The 23,530-nt window shown below is 43.1% G+C and overlaps 1 protein-coding gene and 1 long non-coding RNA gene across 2 annotated transcripts in view; one reads left to right on the plus strand and one right to left on the minus strand.

Moving 5' to 3' along the window:
* Window positions 1-2,426: 2,426 nt before the first annotated feature.
* LOC107313297 lies at window positions 2,427-10,532 on the plus strand. The gene is made up of 3 exons (XR_004306938.1): window positions 2,427-6,928; window positions 8,674-8,817; window positions 9,241-10,532. It is a non-coding gene; the product is annotated as an uncharacterized LOC107313297 (long non-coding RNA).
* Window positions 10,533-10,637: 105 nt separating this feature from the next.
* The window catches only part of NPNT (nephronectin), a 38,860-nt gene continuing 25,967 nt past the window's right edge, over window positions 10,638-23,530 (minus strand). The window contains 5 exon segments of the mRNA XM_015861424.2: window positions 10,638-12,561; window positions 13,993-14,249; window positions 16,716-16,814; window positions 17,186-17,281; window positions 22,351-22,713. Of these exon segments, the coding sequence (XP_015716910.1) occupies window positions 12,466-12,561; window positions 13,993-14,249; window positions 16,716-16,814; window positions 17,186-17,281; window positions 22,351-22,713 (911 nt within the window). The 3' untranslated portion in view covers window positions 10,638-12,465.

The raw sequence follows: 23,530 nt of genomic DNA on the forward strand, positions 1-23,530 counted from the left end.
ATGCTTGTGCCTGTGTGGACAGTGATTTTAATTGGCAGTGGTACTGTAGCACATTCCATATGTGGATATTCTGAGAAATAAGCAATTTGGATATTCTGAGAAATAAGCAGTTTATTTGTTATAATGTAGCAGATCCTTTCTCTCAGATACTGTGTCTCCATTTTCATTTACCATTTATTAGGTGTATTACAAATGGCAGCATTTTGTTATTTTATCAGGCCTAGGGTTTTCTTTCTATCCAGCTTTCAGATCCTGCTGTTTCCCTTACTGTCTTTGGGATTTTTCTGGGTATATCTCCTTCCTTGTGTCTCTTACTGGTTGGTATTCATGGTAATTAAAAATTTGTAAGAAAAGACTGTTTGAATCCAGGCTGCCCCTATAGGAGCACTAGGCAATGAGTCTCTGAAGCTGGTAGTAAATAACATTGGTGGCTTTTTTTTCTAGAAACTTAAGACTGAACTGTAGGACAAAACTTGGCAGTGTGCTCCAGTGACTGTTTTCTCTCTTTCCTGCTCTTTAATAGAATAGCAGTCACGTATGTTCAGCATGACTTCTGTACGTTGTTAGGATGTGATTTTCTGTCGTTGCTCTGATATGCTGCTGCTCCTGCAGTCAGTTCCTCTGTTGCTATCTCCTTTTTTTTGTTGTTTTGTTCCCTGGGGTTGTTATTTCTGCAGGTTTTGGGTACCTGCATTTATGACATTTCTCAAGTGTATTTCAGAGGATGTATTTTAGTGCAAGTCGGTGGGTTGAAGTAAGTTTGTCATTCGATACGATGATTTTGGCAGAGTTTTCTGAGCATGAAACTATACTAGACTGGATATTAAGGAGCAATGTTGAAGTGTCCTCGTGTACTATGAAATGATGTTTGAGTGATCTGTGAGAATCCTATTTTTCAAGCTGTGCTGAGCTGAAGATGCTAAACTTCACCTCCTTCTCTTGTAACTAGAGAGACAACATGAACAAGAGTTTTGGAGAGACTGAATTTTATTCTTGCCTCTGCCACTGGGTCGAGACTGCTCAATTGGCTTAATCAAAGCTTCGTGGGTTTTTTCTACTGTACTCCTGAGTGCACTCATGAAAAAAGCATCTGGGAGATGGATGTGTCTTGTTTTGTGTTCAGGTGAGATCCAACTGCAGTTGTTTTTTAGGGTCGCTGTTGTAGTTAGAACAATAAATACATTACATTCATTATATAACATGCAGTTGCAAGGTGTTTAATATTTGAAAAGCCTTCAATGAATTTACTTCTGTTCTGCTAACTGTCATGTATTATGTTTTTCTGGGATAAACCTGGACCTTAGTATGTCCTGCAGTTAAGTATGAGGACTATCTATCTACTCTGCTTACTACTCCGTTGGTAGGTTTTGTAAGCAGAGAAACACAGCATCTCTGCTTAAATCATCCTGTTGTTTCTGTGGAGATCCAGAACTATACGCTTACCTGTTTGTTACACTACCTAACAATATAAACATAATTGCTGTAGCTTACAGCTGTGGCTGTCACAGAGATACTGACTGGGAATCATGGATGCAACAGAAGGTTGCTGCCCCAGCCAGGACAGGTAGAGACAAAGCAGATCTCTTTCTCTTTCATCTAACAGTGCTTAGGATTTCTGGGAGGAAGATTTCACTCACGATCATCAAGTGCCCAAAGTTTTAACCCTTTCTTATTGACGTGCTACAGAAGGAACCCTGGAGGTGTGCTTTTTAAAAGAACTATGCCAGAGGTCAATTGGGCAGTTCTTTGGTAATCCAAGAACATTAAAAGTTAATTCCAGAAGCCGCTCACCTTCTGACAGTAGTTAGGGGATGAGAAGGTGCTACTGTTGAGCAGAGTAAATGTGTGAGGTAAGGAGGGAAGCTGTCTATTGTGTGTTACAGGCAGTGCACATTCAGGAGGACTGAGAGCTCGCATGTTGTTTGAGTGGCAGGTCCACTATGAGCTCATATATTCAAAGATCAAACTGTACACGAATACTGACAGCCTTTCTTGCCTTTTGTCTGGTTTTAGCTATTTTTAATTAAGAACCTCTCTTGCAGAAGTTAGATATTGTTCAGATATTGGGCTAGATCAGTAGCCTCTCCCAGCAGGCACACAGAGCTTCCCACTGGCAAGCAGCTGCAGTGCCAAGTGGTGTCTGGCTGTGTGAAAGCTCGTGCTGCCCACCTCATATCCCAGAAGTGAAAACCACGGATTGACACAGCTGCTTTAATCAGGTGTAAGGGTGGAAGTGTGATGATAAGTACATTTCCTCTGTGGCTGTGCCAGTGCTGCTTTGTGGAAAAATACGCCCACTCTGATTGTAATAAGGAAGCATCATAAATCAGAATTACTGTTAAAGCAGAACTGAGTTTAATTTGGCTGAGAGACAGATTGCAATAGCTTTATACAAACGGAGAGCTTTCCTGTGAGAGATCCAGTTACCTCACACTAGAAAACCCTTTAATTGTTTTTCAGTTTATACTTTTAAAGTGGGTGGTGAAGAAGTGGAGCTCAGGAAAGAACTCTTTCAAGACTAGAAGAACACATCTGCTTTATAATTTTTATATTCTATTTTATCTATTTTATGCTCTAGCCAGAAGGCTGCTGAATGCGCACACTGCAGAGGAAAGGTGGTGCAACCTTCTCCGTTATATCACGTTCGCACCCTGAGACCTTGCCATTATGTTGCCCTTATCTGCTGGAGGTGCTGAATAACCGTGTGAACAGACAAATGGAAATTAATGGGCACTGAATTTGTTCTGACGTGGATGAGCTGTGTGATTCAGGGGGGGAAAACTGCCAGCATAAAGCATTCAGGAAATACAGTGAAGCAGTCAAAACTCAGAAGCGTATTTAGATGTCAGCGTCTCTGCCAAGTTTCAATAATGCACACTGTTGCTGAAAATGAAAATGGGCAAAGTTTTCCATAACTGAAGGTTTGTTGGACACATTGAGGGCAGGATTCAGAGCTAACTAGACTTAATTAGTTGGTTCTATCTTCGTAGTACAGATGGCAGCAGCTGGACCAAATGTAGCTGCTGAAACTTTGGAGAGTGACACAGAAGCTCTATAGCTACTGTGCAGTGGATGGATCCTGGAGGTGCATTTGTAAGAAGAACAATGTCAGAAGTCTGTCGGTAATCTGAAAACATTAACAGATATTTCCAGAAAGCGGAATACAGATACAGAGCAGCAGGGTAAATTTGCATCTCTCTTCCTGCACGTATCAGTCTGACTAAAGGTATGAGTTCTCTGCTTTGAGCTTAACAGGTTATTTCTGTCAACTGCTTCTCTTTCCTTATGAAATTAATTGAATAATAAAGACATTTTAAGGAGTATGTAATTACTGAATTATACACAGTTTCTACTATGAGACTCCACATTTTTGCCAAGTCAAATGGATGGTAGTTAAATCTCCACTAAATATGTTGTTGCACTTTATCAGGGCAAATACACATTTTGGGCCAACCACTGTGAAAACTTAAAAGATCCGTTTGGAGAGCAGATTGAGTATTCAAACTGGCCCTGTGTTTTCACCGGCAATGTGATAACAAAGATAAACACCGTTGTTATTGTTAAAGATAGATTCATTTTTAAGTGAAAAATAATTCTTAGGGAAGATATTCTGAGGAAGAACGTTATGACACATGGATCTATTTTTGTTGTTTGGGGTGGGAGGGTTAGTGGTCCGTGGCTTTTCTCCTTTTGTTCTGGTTGCTGTGGGGTTTTTTTGGCTTCCTTTCCTCTCTCTGCCTTTGTCCTTTCTTTTCAGTTCTCAGCACTTAACCCTTCCTAGAGGAGGTGGATGTGACAGTGCTGTTCTGCTGACAACAGCTCCTGTAATGCTGATTTCTGTTCTCGAGTATCTCAAGCCAAAGGTATCTCGGGTTTACAGTGTCACTGCTTTTCAGGATCAGGGGAGAGCAAGAACAGTAACCAGCTGAAATCAAATCCTGAATCTTCATTCTGAAGAGTGACATTTTAGCATTTGGTAAGTTGGCTGTCACATTTCTCTAGGTATCACACAGCAAACTTGAGGCCCTTAAGAATATTCCCACTAGACCATGAGCAAAAAGAGTGGCTGTCCTGCATATGTGAGTGAGCCTTGGCCAGTCCTGAAATAGGACTTTTATTCTGGAGACAGACATTTTTGTAATGATGGTTGAAGAGAGCTGTACTGTAAGTGCTGTCAGTGGGCTGTACTGAATTTGTGCGGGTGAATCCCTGCTTCACGCTGTACCACTGTTAGAAGGTAGCTGCAACTTAAAGTAGTTTCTAATAGAGCACTGTTTCCCGATAAGGAATATTCAGATGAAACATGTCCTAAAAAGAGATTAAAACATTTCTTTGGGGTTTTTGTCTGTTTTTAGCAAATGTCATAACAAGTGGGATTCCTCTGAATAGGCATCTATCTGTCTGTATGGCAGCTAAGATAAGATAGTTTGTGGTTCAGTATGGCACAGTATAAAAAAATGGCTTGGGAACAGACATACTTGATTGACCCAGGAAGATCAAAAGAATTAAGTCTGGACAGACAATTACGGTGTGACATGAACCGTATAGAGACATTTTGGGTGGTCTTTAGGAGAATGAGTTTCAAGCTGAAGGAAAATTCTGGCTGAACACTGGGAAGGATCCTCAGGCGTGAGCCCTGTGCTGCTCATGTACATTGGGTTCTTCTGCAGGTGCCCAGCTCACCTTGGAGCCTCCTCATGCCAGAGGATGGTATGAGCATGCACACAGATACACGCCTGAGGTGAGGCAAAGCAACGGAGCAGACTGTTGTGGAGGAAGCTGGCAGGATGAGCTACCAGGCTGTGCAGACTTTGTGATTTTGGCTTAGAGTGGGGCGAGTGTGTACACTGCGTAATGTTTAACCAGCTCACGTTTTGTTTCTCTGAACCCTTGTAAAACAGCAGGAGACTGGAGGCTTTTGTTAGAATGAAGGGAGCCTGACAACCTGCTGAGATGTTGCACCTGTAAGCTGGGGTAAAACGGCCACAGGAGGTTTCTGTTCCTTAGACACAACAGTACATCACCAAAAATGGTGGGGCCAAGGAGGACTCGAGGCCCTGGATTCTTCTCAAGCAATTTTTGAATGCATATCTAATGGAATCAAGCCTTTACAAAGGAGAAACTGTATCTCACCATGTTTGCTGCCTGCCAGAGCAAGTCTGCTCTCCCTGCCCTCACATACACTAATATTTGTAGTTGTTTCCGAGTCTCTGGAGCTCTGCACCTTGTGGCCCTGCAAGTGTAGCTGTGCACATCAGCAGCTGAGCAGAAGAGGACAGCCAGCTCTGGCAGATAGCAGACATGGCAGGAGGCGATTTCTTTTGCATGATGGTGTGATGCCATTGCCTCATCTCTTGCATCAGGCAGCAAAGAGCCGGGAATGCAAGATGATGGGAGAAAGGAATGGGGTCAGGAGCTGGGAGTAAAAGGTTGATTGCTTGGGTGTGCTTTGCACCAAGCAGGGACCACGAGCAAGCAGAAATAAATTGTGTTTGGGAACAGAAGATAGATGTGGTCTGACCTTGCTTACTGAGGAGTTTTGTGAGGGTTTAGAAAGCAACATCACTGGATGGAGATATTTGCCCTAATTTTAATCTTTGTTTTCCTTTACATATTGTTAGAAAAATGTTGCTCTGGGTTTTCAACCAGGGAATGAGAACAGGGCAGAGGGAACAGCTGGCTGCTCTGTCTCTGGACACTTTTAACTAAGCTTACATGGACTTAGCGCTCTCATTAGAGTTACCAGACAAGTCACAAACTCAACTTGTCTGCCATCTCCTGAGATGAACAGCGTGATTATTGGAATGGATGTGCTGGTGCCCCTCGCTCATTTTAAGTAATTTTATTTTTCAGGTGCGATAAATGTCGCAATGTCACGGATGGGCAGCAGTGCTTGTTCTGGCTCATTCTTTCTGCTTGTTGAAACATTGGAAGAGTTACAAATCTCTCTTTTTTTAGTATGCGGAAGGTCTAAGTTGCAACAAACATACAGGGCTTGGACATTTCCAAGATGTGACAGAGCCTTAGGGCAGGAACTGAAAGGTGGTGCCTTGCCGGGCATGAGCTGCTGCCCAAGGAGAGCAGGGGTAAAATAAGGGCTGCGTAGGGAAGAACTTATTGTTCTTCTTTTGACAGCGGGCTAGTCTGACTTTGGAAGGCCTTAGTCAAGAAGCATAGATGAGGTAATGATGTAGATGTGTGGCAGACAGAGTGCCCAGCTGCTTTATGGCTACTGAGAAAATACCCCAGATTTATTTATTTATTATTATTATTATTATTATTATTATTATTTTTAATTAGCTTGGTGTTGCAGGCAAAGGGGCTGTGACTACAGCTGCAGGAAAGAGTTCTGAATTCGTTGTTCCTCAAGTAAAACATTCCTGATTGCTTAATATTTATCTCAAGTAAATTGGCCTCTGGTGCCAGAGAAAACAGTCTTTGGGTTCAGCAGGTCCTAAGGCAAAGAAACTTTATTATGTTTTGGGCAGGATCTACCAGCACTGCCAGATGCTGTGCTATACATTTAACCTGAATCTTCCCAGCAGATGGGGGGCTAAATTTGAAAGCGTGCAGCTGAGGATGAAGGCCGTGATGGTCTGTTTTTCATCAAAAGCTTGAGATCGCAGCAGCACGGAGCTGGAAGAACAAGGGAAGTTTGGGGCTCTGAAACAAACTGGGAGCGTGAGACACAAGTGCAGCTGAAGAACTTGGAGAGTCAGTGGAGGAGGAGGAAAAGATCAGGGGAAGAGAAAGGAGGAACATCTGTCCATGCAGAAGATGGGGAGCTGTACTCTCATCTCGTGTCCTGCAGGAAGAGCATCCAGCTCCAAAGCTCAGACACTGTGGGCAAGATGAAGGAAAATTCCAGTTCTGAATTTGCAGACAGAATTCAGGAACCAGAGGAAGCTCAGGAGGTTGTACCTTTCAGGTAAGGCTGCCTGCATTTAGGCACTATGCCTATAAAATTGCTGTTAGGGGCTGCTCAAGGGCTTTCAATGTCAGTGTGGGCCAGGTTGGGAGTTCTGCAGCAAAACTGCAGAGTGCTGAGAAGTGAGACCCCACGAACACCCTGTCTTACCCTGGTGTCCTGGTGGTGCAGATGCATTTCTTACCTCATCCATGTGGTTGCTGTGATGCTGGACCTGCTCTTTAGAGTAGGAGGGGCTGTGGGCAGGGATGGAGGAGCAGAAGGTAATGACTCTGTCAAGAGCCTGAAGCTCTGTGGCCAAGCAGACCATTTCTGTCTAGCCCTTTAACCACCCACTCAAGTCAATCAAAGGCCATTTAATGATGAAGGCATCCTTTGATACACTATGTACCTTTTCTACCTGTTTTATTTTGGTATTAATGAAATGTTTTTTCAAGCCCCATTTGCGTGTCTTCATTTGGAAAACAAATTAATCTACTCTGATAAAAGCTGGCAGAGGAGCTCACAGCGAGCATCGCAGTGAGCACGTGAGTGTGCTGACATGCAACTGAGCTGCCAGAATGCTGAGATTTCACAACACCCCACAAAACGGCCTCCTGCTCCTCATGGGTAATTAAATGTCACTCGCTTTAGAGCAGTCAGCCTTCAGTGATGGAGCTCAGCCAATTAAAATATCTTTTGTGTAAGCAGGATAAAACTGGTGGCATATGACAGGAGGGCGACTGAATTGCTCACAGTTTAATAACAGCTCTAACTGTGCAATAAAGGTGTCTGGTTTCTATGTAAATTGTTGTACACCACAGAACTGTTGGGTTTAATATTAGTGAGCGGGTTTAATGTTTTAGAGTCCTGTTTATACAATGAGGTGCAGTGACTGAAAGGATCCCCTAGATCATAATGTGAATCATGTGTATTTGATGTAGAATCACAGAATGCCGCAGGTTGGAGGGGAACTTAAAGTCCCCCCAGCTGCAAACCGTGCTGTGGGCTGGGTGCCCCCTCCAGCTCAGGCTGCCCAGGGCCCATCCAACCTTGGGCACCTCCAGGGATGGGGCACCCACAGCTCTGGGCAGCAGTGCCAGCACCTCACTGCCCTCTGAGTAAAGAATTTCCTTATAGCATCTAACCTCAGTCTTCCCTCTTGTAGTTTAAAGCCATTCCCACTTGCTCCATCACTATAAGACTGTGTTAAATATCACTCTCCCTCCTGCTTGTAAGCTCCCTTCCAGTACTGGAAGGCTGCAATGAGATCACCACGGAGCCTCCTCTGAGCTAAACAAATCCCTCAACCCTTCACATAAGAGGTGCTTCAGCCCTTACAGTCATGTTGAAGAGAGCACAACTTCTGTGAGCTTACAAAAGAGGAGCTCCCACTCTTGCACTTGAAGGCAGGGACGTGACAATGTGTTTCACTGTGCTGCTCTTGGTTATTTAGATGGGAGAGCTGCAAAAAGAGAAGGCTTAACTTGTGCTTGGCATCATTATATGCTGATATTATGATCCACTGTGTAAATTCCAACATTAGCTGGTGCAAAAAAAAAATAGAGACTTGTTCTTTTAAGTTAACCAGCTTTTTCCCCTCTAAGTTTGGATGTTGCCTTTGATCTGTTCCTGATCACATATCAAGACATTATTTGGGCTGCTTATCTCTTTCAGTTGTGCTGCATGTTTAATGCTGTGCTCGCCAGGGAGTAAATCCACATAAAAACACACTTAAAAGTCAGCAGTGTTTCCTTTTCTGGCAGGACAGCTGTGGAGCTGCGGTGTGATGGAGGACCTGACGAGGATGTGTTTCAAGGCTGGGAGCCCCCCAGGAGGGGCAGGCTGACGAGGTGCTGATGGAGAGGTGACCACGTCACACCGCTGCCTGGGCCAGGAGTGTCCTGCAGGTACAGTCAGAAGCAAAGCTGTCTGTCCACCTGTTGACTTCACCAGCTTGTAGGATCTGAGGGCCGTAGCCATGGTCAGCAGCAGTGCTTTCCCCCAGGGGTATAAGCAGGTGCAAGGGACAGCAGCTGCAACCCTTGGTAGGTATGAGACGTGAGATAGGGGTTTTGGATCCAAGCATCCTTAGGATGTGAGGCCATCCTACTTCAAGGCATTTCAATGCAGCCTGCCCTGGCTCTAGATTTTGGCAGCTGGTTTTGTGTTTGCCGGGAGCTGTTGCATACATAGGGGAGGGTTAGGGTTAGAGCAACCCGTGTGTCATTGCAATCCCATGTCTGTGGCAGTCCCAAACTTCAGGACTGGCATTGCATGTGAATGCAGCGCAGTCAGTCAGTCTGGGTACAAGCTGTACCTTGTCTTCACAGGAGTTTGCCAAATGTAAACCGAAGCAAAAGGTTTCTGGATGAAAGTCAGAAGTGAAACGTTGGGCTGCTGAAGTGCATGGTGAGGAAAAAAACTGGGAGAAGAATGTGAAGGATTCCTGGCCTCAACAGAGAACATAAGAAGTCATAAAACAGAAGGATAACAAAAATTACTGGAAAACGGCCATAGTATCTGTTGTACAAAGGAAAGCAGGATTTGGCTGTGCCACACTGAGGGGGGCACCCTTATTCTATGTGCTGGATAGGTACCTGGCTTGCTTTCTCAACTGCTTAATACTGACCTCAGCCCACTGGGTGCAATGCACACCTCAGGCATGTCCCTTCTGCTCTCAGGATGTGGTTAGCGGGGGCGTTACCTCCAGAAGAGCGGTTTGATAGCAGTGGAGATTTGGTCCTGGGGTGTGGGGAATCCCGGAATGGCAGAACTACGGGGAAAAAGAGTAAAGGAACAAAAATACCAAAGAATGAGGTTAAATATTACTAAAAGCAAAGAAGGAGTCGGTTGATCCTTAACAGGTACTGTTAAGTAACATGAGAACAGAGAATGATTTATTTTCACCCAGACAGTGCAGGTCTACTTTGCTTTCTTGCTTGTCATGTTTTTAAGAAAACGAGGGTTACAGCTACACGATACCCATGTGTATCAAGCAGGTGTCTGCATTAAATCCATCTGGAACTCTGGAGCAAAGCTGGGTATTTCTTGGGGGAAAAATGGCAACCTAATGGGATCCTATCAATCACTGCAATGTCTGCTATTTCTTTTACCCCAATGCACATTGCTCATCCACGATGGGTTTGGTTTTATGTCTTTTCCCTGCTGTGGAAAAACTGAAGTCATACAACTGCAGGACGTTGGCATAAAGCAGCAGGTGAGTGTATTTTAACCTGCCGGGAAAGCTCTGATAATTTGGGCTGTGCTATATATATATGTGTGTGTGTGTGGATTTACTCCTGTTTTACATCCTACCATATACATACATACATATATGTGTATTTTGGGGTTTCCAGTGCCAGGCTCTCAAGGGCTGTCCCAGTGTTACACTGTCAGTGGTCACAGCGCTTTACGGTGGTACTTGTTTGATTATGAAGTACCTAAAATAATTCATAAACACAAAGACACCAACTCCTCCTGTTGTCATCCCAGTACTTCCTTCTCTTTACCATCTAAATTCAGTCAAACGTGGGGTTCTAAGGCTCACTTCTAAGTTGCCATTTTGTGGGCAAAACTCAATATATATATACCACTCTTACATAGTTAAATGCACTGACAGTAGCTACATATTTAACTACATTTAGCATGAATTCTCATCTCTTGGTTCATTCCATTGCAATGATGAGTCTCTTGATCCAGAAATGAAAACAAGACATTTCCATAAGCATCCAGTAAGAGCCTTCTTTACTGAATACTTTAAAATAACGACAAGTCTTTTCCACTATTCACAAGTATTTCTGATGTACTGCGAAGTAACAGAAGAGAAGACAGCTCACAATCAGAATTGAAGCAAAGTGGTTGCCAGAATTTTTACAAATAGGTGGTTTGCTTCCATTCCAGAACGTTTGCTGATATGTTTGTGCAGGAGAATCTCCACCTGTTTGGTCAGATGTGCTGCTGTACGTACAGTGCTGATGGCGTCTGAAGGGACAACGTGGAAGAGTATTCTTAAAAGGGTGCTTTGGCAGTAACAGCCATTTGGAATATGGCCTCTCACAGCTGCAGGCTCACTGCAGGGTTTGACTTTGTCTTAATGATAATTCTGTAACGAGATGCGAAGCTGACACTTGTTTTACACTTTATGTAAGTATTTAAAAGATCTGAGACCTGTTTTTGCTACATATATATTTTTTAAGCTTTAAGGCTGTGCCTCTAGGAACACTTTACCCATCTGTTGTCATTTCCTGCAGTGATACTATTGTCAAATTCAGACTTCTTACAGCAATGATGACGTTCATCGTCTAAGAATCCTAAACCAAATGAAGGGCTCCCTGGGAACCTGCAGAGCACGTGCATGATACAAAACTAAGAAAATTAGTCCAAAGTTCTGATAAATATTTAGCGCCAGCGAGAGCTAATATTTGGTCTAGTTCTAAACAGTTTGATGTTTATTATATACAGAACACTTGGGTAGAATATGGACATTACACAAAGGTGACTCAAGGCATTTCACGGTCTGAATTGTTTGTACAGCAGTAACGCAGCTGCCCTCTTTATCTTACACGTTGGCTCGTGCCCTGTATGGAAGGGAACGTTCCTTGTGCTTTGGCGGGCAGAACCTCACCGTCTGCCCAGGAGCTGCTGGCAGGACTGAGGGTTGGCTCCTGAGCCAAAGGCAGAGCTGTGCAGCATCAGCAGGTGCCAGTTTACATCAGGTAAGGATTTGGTCTTTTGCCTTCAGCGTATTACTACGTGAAAACTGCACCGGCACTTTTCAGTGAGCACCATTAGCTGACTTTGTAACCTACGTCTTGGTACGACCAGCGGGATCCCGCAGCGTACTGAGCTCCTCTCCTGTGCAATAAGAAAGCACAGACTGCCAATTATCTTGCAACTAGAGTCTGTAAATATTAAAAACATAAATACATTAATAACCATACACATATACACAAAACACAGCAGTAGCAATTATACAGGGTGCAGTGCCTACTCTATGTAACTGCTTTTTGATACAGATGCAAGACCAAAATAAATGCTGTTTAATAATGAAAGGAGCAACCCTTCTTCAAAGGTCAGCGGCAGAGATCCAGAGTTCAGGTCCGGGCTTCAGATGGCTCTGAAGCGAGATCAATCCCACTGTCTATCAAACCTAATTAACAGAAGAGTAGCACTATGGGGAGATAATGAACATCTGTTAATACTAAGACTTTCCAAGCCAGAGATTTCATACTGTTTGTAATTAATTCTCCCTTTTTCACAAGTGCTCTTTGGGTGAGTACTTGGACTTTAACGGGGAATAAAGTTACTAGATACAAAACGTGATTTAGAGGCAGAGATTAACAGAAACAACCAGCTCTGATTTTGAGTTCCTGAATTGCAGAAGGAGCTCTTCACGTTTTCAACTGAAGTTGCAGCGAGATTGCACTTAGCAGACCACTAAGAAGTTGTCGTTCTCCATCTGTTTTTCCTTTTTTTCATGCAGTTCTGTTTCAAAGCTCGGTAAGAAAAGCATGAGAAGGGCTGGAGGAGTTGGCTGTGCTACTCCACTGTCTTTGCTAATGCCCTTCAGAGCAGCGTCCTCTTCTCAACATCACATCATCCAGTCCAATGTCCCCAGTTCTTCCTTCCCCTTTCTCCCCTTTGAAAATAACCTGGGAAAACAAACAGAAATATGCCAAAATAAGATGAAAGAATCTTTGGTTAGGAGTGCAACTGCATAATAGTAAGAATGTAAATGCATCAGACAGCTCAGCCAATCTTTACTGACTCAAGCCTATTGATTCTGCTTAGAATTCTTGTTTCTCTGATCCTCTCTTTGGCAGGATCCCCATGAAGTGCCAGCACCTCAGGACAGTTATGACACAAATCAAGGTGTTGGTGGAAGCTTTGCTTTGGATGTCACTGCCAAGGTAAGAATTTCCACGTGAGGTTCTGTGGTGCGTTCTCTAGCTCTGTTCTGCACTATTCTTGTTGTTCCTCACAGCAAACATCAAATCCTGTCTGTTCTAACAAAAAAATATGTTGTCTAATAGAGGAGCCTTCCATTCCTAGAACACTTGAACACTGACTTAGTCCAAATGCCAAGCATAGTTGGAACTACAAACACTCATTCTGTATTTCACTATGACTTACAGGAGCTAGAATTCTAGAACTCACAGTGGTGAAAAACACAAAGCTCATCCATTAGGAAGTGTGATGAAGGACTCTGGCCTTCATTTATATTCTCCTTAAGTTTTCAGCAGGCGCCCCAAAAGCACCAGCAGTTGGTTGCTTTTGTTTTTTAAATAGAGACATATTTCTAGTTATTTCCTGATTTCTCTGCTGAATGACACAAAGGGTTCAGGTCAGCAGCCCAGGCTGCCCCCACCAGCTGGAAAAGTTCCCGGGTTGCATGAGGAGCTGCAGAGCAGCACTGCCCTGTCCAGAACTCAGACAGGGGTTGTGCACCGCACTGATAGTTGTTGTTGCAGCAGGGATGGTGCAAAGTGAACTGCTGCTCTTGTTTACAAGTGTGGGGGTCTCTATAAATCATTAACTTAGAAAAATGAAAATGTGGTAGTAATACACACTTATTTCAGCCTTGATTTTAGGACCATTATATTGTGTGTGAGTGTTGTAGCCTGTTCCACCCTTAAAACATCCAAACCCTTTCTTCTGATCTGAAGCAGAATGTACCTTCAAAGAAAGCACAGCCTGAAGACGTTGCTGACCTTTTGATGCATTATTCTAATCAGCCAGTGTTTCTAAGCTCTTTAGATACTAAAAGATGCCCCATAGTACTTTAAAACAACTGCTTTTGATCACATGAAACAATTTTGTGTTACTGGCATCTTAGATTTACCTCCTTATCCAGATCAGCAGCAGTTCAGCTGAAAAGCAAAATCACTGGTGGCTGCGCAGGTGAGCAACCTGCACTGTCAGAACTGACTGTCTGCACTCCCCCTGCCCTCTTTAACCAGCTGTTAATCCACAAGGGATGACTATTCCTATCCCAATGGTGCTGTATTTCAAAAAGCATCTTGAACCAAGTGCCTTCAGACCTTCATGGGATAAAAAACTACAGGCCATGCAGTTGTACTCACACTCTTGATGCCCCGTCCTCGCAGAGTTATGTGTGTCTGCCTCCAGCCGTGGCCGCCGTTCCTTCCCCACACAGCTGGTCCATGAGCACCACTTCTCCTCACAAAGACTTGGAGGGCACCCGAATGCAGCCCAGGCACCTTATGTCTGAACGACAGGCACAAGTCCTCAGCTTGAGCCATGTGACCCAGCGGCAGAATAAGATGTGCTGCTTTTCCACCTGTGCCTTTGGGTTCCGAGATGGTGAGATATCGTCCCCCTGCAAAACAAAAAGCCATTCCTTCATTACCATTCTACTTCTTAAAATGTCAGGACCAAATGCATAAAGCACTGTGAAAGAAATAAAACAGGGCTCCACAAGGTCCAGCAAGTCTTCAGTAAAGCATATTACAGCTGGAACAGGCACTGGAGCTGCCACATCTCCCTCCCACATGGTAAGAGTTACAGTGCTGGTCCTCTGCTTACATTGGGTACCAGGTTAGGTATTTCCTATTGCTTTTCTACAAAGCAAATAGTGTATCTTCTAAAAATGAAGATCACATATTTGTTCATTTAAGATATCCCTCATGTGACCAGGTTGGTTTTAAATTCCCATTGATATGAAAGCTACCGTGCTGATGAGGGATGAGTGGAAAAGGAAGGGAGGGAATGAAAGAGAAAAGAGGGAACAGAGAAAACAGAGTAGGAAGAGCGAAAAGGCAGAAGAGGAAAGTGAGAATAAAAGAGGAGAATAAGAAAAGAGGGAAAAGAGAAGGGAGAGAAGAAAGAGGAGGAGGAGAATAAGACAGCAAGAAGGGAGGAAGAAGAGCATAGAGAGAGAAAATGAGAGTAAAGAAGTATGAAAGAGAGAGATTCTCTTGCTCTGAACCTGAGAATCACTAGTTATATAAGAGCAGATTTACCTTAAGAGCTGTTGATATAGTGCCATTCAGGCTTCCCAAGTGAAACCTATGATGTAGAAATCTTGATTTTTCTTTTTTATTACTATTATTTTTAAATATTGTTGATGTACCATTCTGCTTCCCTATAGAACACAATACTGTTTTACAGTTCAATTTCTGCCATGTTTCTACTCAACCAGAGAGACTCCAAATAACTGCACTTGTTTGTTGTCCATACAGTTACATCACTATGAAGGAACCGATCTGACTCGTTACCTGTTTCAGATAGTTACAGTGACTGAATCCAATCAATAGGAAACAGCTTTAGGTGGGCACAAAGCCAGCCTATCTCTAGGCATGCCCCTGCAGGTGAAGGTCCTTTCAAAGCAACATTTTCTGCATTCAAGATAAGCTCGTACAGCTTCAACATGGCACCTTTCAAAATGCCAATAAATATCAAACTTTGAAAGGTGAAAGCAAACACTCGGGCACAAGCTGTGAAAATAAACCTCTGAAATGAGGTATTCCAGCCAGGAGGGAGCAGGGGGGGGTGACTTCAGGGGACTGGTTTTAACAGGTTGTGTCAACAGCAGCAGAGCGTACACAGGAAACAGAAAGCTGAGACTGTCCCCGACTGGAACTCAACACAAGAGAAGTTTTAAAAAGGAAAAAAGAAAAGCTAGTTCACAATCATAGTTCTGGAATTTAATGCATATTAGCAACATTTCTTTAAGTATAGATAACTAACAGCCTAAAAGGGGTGCCACAGCAGCAAATGTAAGCACGGACATCTCTGACAAGGTGGTATGTAAGGAAGGTGGCTCTCAGTGCCCTCATCCTCCCTCTGCATTTTACCACCTACAGCATTTTACCGCCTGAGAGCACTTTCTTTCCGCAGCCTCCATCCGCTCACATAATGCCAACATTGTGTACTTCAAAGGCTGCTCTTTCTCTTCTGGGTATGAGGTATTCCCATGGTTACAGGCAGCCAAGGCTGTGTGTCTAATCCCCAGGGCTGCGGCTGTCGGCTTCCTCCTGTCCTGCACGAGCCTCCTGCTCTGCACTGCTTCAGGGTCACGTTTTCTTACCCAGCCTTCCCTGTTCTCAGAAATCACTGTGCACTGGCAGCCTGACTTTCCTTCCTTCCAATTACTTGATGGTCTTCCTATACACAGCTCTCCATAACTTAGCATTGAATTTCATAAAGTGAAACAGATCACGTTAAAACAAAAGCATCGTAAGTAACAGCAGAACAGACTATTTGCAGCACTTTCTAATTTTACGGGTAACATGGAAATCATTACATTTGCATGGTTGGTTGAAAAATAAACTGTTTCTCCTTAAGTAAAAGTTGTTCTCTAGTTCACGTTTTTGTCCTGATTCTTTTAAGACACATAATCACAGAGTCATAGAATGGCCTGAGCTGAAAAGGAGCACAGTGATCATCTAATTTCAGCCCCCTGCTATGTGCCACATCCAGCCTGGCCTTGAATGCCTCCAGGGATGGGGCATCCACAACCTCCTTGGGCAACCTGTTCCAGTGTGTCACCACCCTCTGGGTGATCTTCTGCTGTGTATAATCTTTTACTGAACACACTTACTCCTCTTTTTGAGTCATTTCTCTTACAAAGACACCAGCTATTACAAAAACATGAATGACCTTTCACGTTGGAATCTTGAGATTTGATTTTATACACAGAAGAGGTGTGGGTCTGAAATAAATACACACCACAACTAGCGTGATACAGAATCTGTGTAAATCTGTCATAATTCAAGAACTGTCATCGACCTCGAGACCAGGCAGCTCTTCAACTACAAGATAGGATCGTATGCTTGTGTCTTACCTGATGCATCTCTAACCGGCTCCCAGTGCAAACCATCATCCTTGTCCTTGATCCATCCACACAGGCCGCTGTCGAAATTACAGCTGTGTAGCAGCGTGCCTACACAGAACAGCCAGAATGCAAAAAGGAATGATTTAAGTCTTTGGGTTGGGGAACTAAAGCTGTTGTGGCTGATGCAGGCATAGAAATAAGATAATAAAAGTGCAGCAGAAGGAGCACTAGAAAAAGAAGCTGCAAAAATACTAAAACTAAAAAGGGATGCAATTATTATTACTAACAATTTGTGCTATCTGTGCTTAGTTCCTTCTCCTAACAAATTATTAAGGCTCAGTTAGGTAGTTGATTTCTTTATACAAAACATAGCCTAAACAGGAGGCATAAGGTCGAGAAGTCCTGTAAATTGTATACAAGCACAAGAAACCTCAAACAATCCTAAACCCTGGGCCCCAAACAGGAGATGTGATCGTTACCTGGGTCATCATTGGCTTCAAATTCATCAGCAGTAATCCCACGTTCAATTTCAAGTATTTCAAACAGGTTATTGCTCACCCCGGGCTGGCGTGGAACTGTGAGAAAAGTAGGTTTTCAGAAATGAATGAGATAAAGACAGTGACCCACTTCCTTATCTATAATAAAAAATAAAACCAGAGAGCAGCTCTGGGCGTTGTGCTTCTCTCGGAGAATTCAATCTATTTAATTACAGTCGACGCACATTCATAAACTTTATGCCTCGGTGATTTATGTTGTAACGTTTATCTGAGCTCTGTAGAAGGTGACTGCAGAGCTGCTAAAGGCTCTTCTAATGAAAGCTGCTTTTTCAATCAAGAAAAAAAAGAAATCTCTAACCTTGAAGTACATGATTCCTCTCGATTCCTCTCCAAATGTCCTTCCAAAGACAGCAGTTTCTCACTAACATACAGCCACATGAAAGCCTCTTTTCAAGGTTTCCAATCCACTCACCTTCCACAGACGCTTTATAGGACAACTTCAGCACAGGGCACTGGTATTTGGAAGAGGCTCCACACAAAAGAAGGAGCCATCCCATCCACCTTAACCCACAAATCAAATCAAAGACTCTTCTGCACTTTGCAAGAACTCCAAATCCAGAAGACAGAGCATCCTTAAACCAATGCAGTGGCTCCGTGCTTTTTACACTATTTACACAAAATAATCAATCCAATGCAAATTATTTTAAAAGCAAGATGCTCTACAAGAGCTGTAGCATATAAATAAGCTTAAAGGCTGTATGAAATGTGCTTATTTCTTACACTCATTCTTACAACTCTTACAACTCTCCAAATTAAAGTTTCTATTACTTGCCAATAATTAAAGGTTTACAAAAAATAACAGTTAGAAACAAAACTCTTCAAACCATTCCCTTCAAGTCCTCTCCCAGCGCTGTTATGGGCCCCTAGAGAAGCACACTGTAGGGCTTTCAAACAGCCCACTCAGTTCTCACACCTGATGAGAGGAATGTGCACTTGATACAAGACAAGAGTTACCGCAAGCGATGCTGGACTCTCTGTGTGCTCCATGTGTGCCCTTCATTGTGCCACAACAATGTGGATGTGGAGTGGTGATTGTGGAAGCAAGTATTTGGCAAGTATTTTTCCAGGCCCCTTCTATGTACTTTTTATATATATAGCATGTCAAGTGTGCTTTGCTTTTCACTTAACTTCAACCGTTTGATAAAGCTCGTTAAATATAAACTTGGCTTCTTGGAGAATTTTGTGAGCTCTGAGTGAGCCAATACATCAACAATGCCATATCCTCCACGTTAATTAGCTGGAATCTTTTGTGGATGCATGGATGGGGGGGGAACATTTGGTTCAGGACTGGTTTCTTTTCAGCTCTGTAATCCCTGGGGAAACAAGTAGGGCCTTTTTCATTTACTTGTCGATTACCGAGCTTGAGAGTGTGAGAGATGGTGTGTCCACATCACTCTATTTTAATTACAGCCCAATCATTGCTTTGGTGGCACAAAACCAAAGCAAAATACGGAGTGCAGCTTCCTATTAAAATAATTGTTACTACTACTAATAGTACCGTGTTCTGCCTTACAAGGAGCACTGCACGCTTATGCATTTCCATTCCACACAATGATCATGACCCAACTTCCCACTCATGGTCAAAACAAACCAAGTAAAAAACTTTTCAGCCTGAATAGTTGCTATGATTAAGAGCTGTTAAATTCCACTACCAAAAATCCCCCGAAGTGATGAGGTCTCACACAGAACTGGCAGAAAGCAGCTAAGAGAAAGGACAGCCCAAAGGTCAGCCAGACTCCACAGGCATTTGGAGAAGTGTACATCCTCTTTTCCCTCAGGGAAGACTTCGATTTATCCCAGGCTAAAAAGATACCCCCAGTGTCCTGGCTGCATGGCCTGAATCTGCAGATCCCAGTTCTGCAGTAAGAATTACTTCAGGAATGGTGCTGGTGGACTGTTCTGCCCTTCTCAGCGATGGTGCAGATGAGCAACCACTCCAAAGTCTACTCTCACATTTCTCAGGTGGTCGTAAAGCTCGTGACTTTGACCTAAATCAAACATCTTATTACATGTATTTCCAGAAGATTCTTTTTTGAAAGCAGTGCACTTCCTATGGAAGTAGAAGCACTGGAAAGTAACAATTCAGGCTGAGGGAAACGCAGCTAAAACAACTTGTTTCAAAAGCTTGTATATCAGCCTTGTGGTTAAACTAGCTGGGAGATGGATGCAGTGCTTAAGGTGCAGTGCCTAAGGCTCCTCAATCTTAGGGTTTAGCTCCAAAGTACAAACAGGAACAAAGAGGCCATCTCAAATGCTTAAATATTAAGACAAATGCATATTAATAGCTGTCGGAACAGTGAAGGTAAATTAAATGCTACTGTAAAATGACACTACTGATATCATGGAATGACCAAATCCAAATCTTTACTTGTAGCACTTCCCTTACTTCCATGGTTCCAAGGATCACAAAGCTGTATTTATTACACTGAGGACATTTTAGTCATTGGAAGGGGCAACAGAAAGAATCCTATCTTAAAATCTTGTTAATAGCTATTATGAGAAATGACTCCAAGTTCCAGTCTTTTCAGCTCCATTAAGGACTAAGAAGGAAACTTGCTCAGCTGCCTTTTAATGCTGATACCCAGCAGTGTGTTAAGCTCTGTCTATAAGCTTACGTTTTTAAGACCTGTCACCCAGATCCCAGTGGCAGCAGAAATTCCTACTCTTAACGAGAAGTATATTCTATCCGTCAGACTTCATCCATCTGAGTAAACAGGAGAGGTTCCTTCACCACAGTTTGTAGTGAAACAGTTAAACATTAAAGCCATCACTGCATTCCTCCCTCATTTCCATTCCCCCCATACCCATATCAGGAGAAGATTATCCTTGGTGCCAGATTCCACTGTCTGCATCTGACTGAGTGGTTCAAAGGCCAAGTGTAGGAATTCCATTTTAAAAAACACTCATTTTTTTTTTGTTCTGTGGAGAAGCAGAAAAGCAGATCCCTGGAGCCATTACGGGCATGTTTAGAAAAGGGAGAAAGCATCGAGGGAAATGCAACAACCTGATACCTGTCAAAAACTGCAAAGGTATTTAAAGAACATTATCAACAGCACGCTCTGTGCTCTCTGCGACCGCCGAACAGATCAACTTCACTGAGCCCCAGCTGACTTCAAGCTGAGCAGCTCTGAAGTGAAAGCTGAGGAGAGGTTTGCTCAGCGTGAGATGGCAGGACAAGTAATAACAAAGGGAGAAAAGTGTGAACGTGTCACCAGGAGCAAGATCAGGAAAATGATAAATAATAAAAAAATTACAAATTGAGAAATGCTTGCAGAAAGCAAGTGCGCTTCTGTAAACACATTTCCTGCTGTAGAATGCCACTATATTTGCAGTAGTTGGCCTACAGCATGAGGCCTCTATCAGTGCTCAGTGCATTACCCACCCTTTGGCCATGGACCATCCAATGGAAGTACTGCCCAGTCAGATGGCTGAGCAAAGCAGCGGGTACTGTCATGCTGCTGTGTCAAAGGCACCTTCTCCAAGAACAGAACTATTTTCTGTAGGTTTCAAATCGTAAACAAATGCTTTTGTGTGCTTGCTAATTAAATCCCTTTGGACACAAGTCAGCTGGGAAGGAACACCCACCTCAGCGGCACCTGCAAAGCAGCTATGAGTGGGGTGAACAGCAGCACTAACTCCTATCCTCTAGAGCACACCTAGAGTATTTCAGGTATACACATCACACACACACGTATATCAGGCATCTCTGTAGCACCTCAGTACAGAAAGGGCATGGAGGTGCTGGAGCAGGTCCAGAGAAAGGCAATAAGGCTTGTGAAGGGCTTGAGGATTGTGCCCTAGGAGGAGAGACTGAAGGAACTGGGGCTGTTTAGTCTGGGGAAGAGGAGGCTGAGGGGAGACCTTATTGCTCTCTTCCAATACCTGAAAGGTGCTGACAGCGAGAGCAGGGCTGGTCTCTTCTCACTGGTGACAGGGTGAGGGGAAATGGTCTCAAGTTGTGCCAGGGGAAGTTTAGGTTGGATATCAGGAAAAACTTCTTTACAGAAAGGCATGTTTCCCATTACATTAAGTGTTGGAGTCCTTAGTGTATTTCTTTTTAAAGTCTTACATAAAAATATGCTTCAGTTTTAACTGAATGTATTATGTGGCTTGTTTAAAATTAACCTGAAAAAAAGTCAAAAGAAAACCGAGCAGTACCACGATATATATTCCCAAATTCCAAGTCATTTTTGTTTTCCATTTTAAATGATGTCCAGAGCAGACAAACTGTGAAGATGGAAAACAAACCATTTTTTATGAGGAAGAAAATAAATCATTCTTCAATGATCTAAGAGAAAACATCCCCTGAAGTTACTGCATAGATGCCAAAGCAAAAACTCCCACATTGCTTGTACACCTGTCGCAGGACAGCAAACTTCCTCCTCCTCCTACATTGTTCAGCAGCTTTATCATACGTCACACTGAAGGAAAAAGGCTGAGCCAACACACCCTCCTCATCACTATAACCTGCAGCAGAACTAAAGATAAAATTGGGTGTTGATGCTTCCTGGCAGATGTGCGCAACTCTGCAGTGCATGGGCTCCCTGGCCCCCCAAAAATGGGAAGGGAAAAAGGGAAAGGAGTAGGAAGATTGGAGCTGGGCTCCAGGAAACAAACAAAGCAGAGGCAACAATTTAAGGATGAAAACTTATTTGACTAACTATGATCTCAGAATACAAGATAACACACTATAATACAATCTAATTGAAATTGAGGCTAATAAATCAAGTAAAATAAGAGAGAGAGAGAGGTTTCTGAAGACCAAGAAGCCTACTTTGAAATTGAAGGCACACAGCTTCCTTTCTCCCTCCAAAATTTTCTTCTGAAAACGTAACTAGGCTAAGTCCTTGTACAGGATATTATGCTCAATAATAATTTCAGAAAGAAAAATTGTAACTTTTGGTTGAATTAATCCAGGATTTCTTCCACATATTTTTGTTAGGTCATAAAAGCAGTTATTTAGGCAGCTTTAGCACATGACCATTTTCACTTCCATACCTTTGTTCTCATTGATAAGACATTCCAAAACAGTACACTGAATGGTTTCTACAACTATGATAAACCAAAGGGTAAGTAAATCGACTTACTGAACACATCCCCTCGGGGTTTCTGAGGATCTATCTGTATCCTGTTATCATCTGCAGCTCCTTGGGAAGATGTAGTTTCAGCAGGAACAAGCAAAGGATGTGTGGTGGTTATCGGAGAAGTTCTTTGTGGTGGCAGTGTAGGTCTCAACGTTGTAGGCAGAGGTGGCGTTGGAGGTGGAGGCTTTGTCACTGGCCTTGTTGTCACTGGTACATACCTAGTGGTTGGCTTTGGCGTGGGTCGAGTTGTTGGCCTTGATGTGGTTCGAGTTGTTGGCGCAGGTGTGGGTCGAGCTGTTGGCCTTGATGTGGTTCGAGTTGTTGGCCCAGGTGTGGGTCGAGCTGTTGGTCTGGTCACCGGCCTTTCTGTAACAAAAGCAAGTACACATGGTGGTCTGAGGGGTTGTCTTGTCATCCAGCATGACGAATCCTATTGGTTATACCAGTGCCTTCTGTAGGAAGCAAACTGTGCCCTTGAATATGTGATATGAACCAGATGGTTCGATCATAATGTTAGGAGTAACTGCAAAGAAAATAAAGATGGGAGCAAAATGGACTCCTCGTTCCAGAAACTTCAGAATATAATTCATTGACATGAAGAGTCAGTTGAATTAATACCTCTTCTGACTGTTTCCACTAACTAGTCACACACCTTAGTATCAACACTACTGGATTATCAGGACTTCTCATTACAGTGGATTAGAGATGATTTAGCATGACCAAAAGCACACAGTGCCTACCTCTTCCCAAGCATCTGCTCTCTTTCAGTCATCAAAATTCACCCAAATGAGCTGTTAGTAAATTAGCACGGACATGAAGGTATATCTTAAGCTGTAAAACCACAAGTTTTTACTCAGGAACAGAGGGAAGTTTAGTAACACTACAGCGTTACAACCCTTTCAGTCACAGAAGGGCAGGTACCTTTGGTTTAAGAAAATACTTCTCAGCTCTTTCCACTTCTTTTAAACACTCCTCCTCATCTACAACTGTTTATCGCTTTACAGGCAATGAACAGAAGCCAACTGGCTTTCTTTTAAATCCTTCTTTGCTGAGCACCAGGAAAATAAGTGAATGGTGGTTTTGCTTTTTTTTAATCCTCCACAAAAAGGAAAAGATGAACTGAGCTCCACCTATAACACAGTGACACTGCCTACCACCTTCCCCAATACTTCATAAATAAAGG

This window comes from Coturnix japonica, chromosome 4 (genome assembly GCF_001577835.2).
Source record: "Coturnix japonica isolate 7356 chromosome 4, Coturnix japonica 2.1, whole genome shotgun sequence".
In the NCBI taxonomy this organism is placed as follows: Eukaryota; Metazoa; Chordata; class Aves; order Galliformes; family Phasianidae; genus Coturnix; species Coturnix japonica.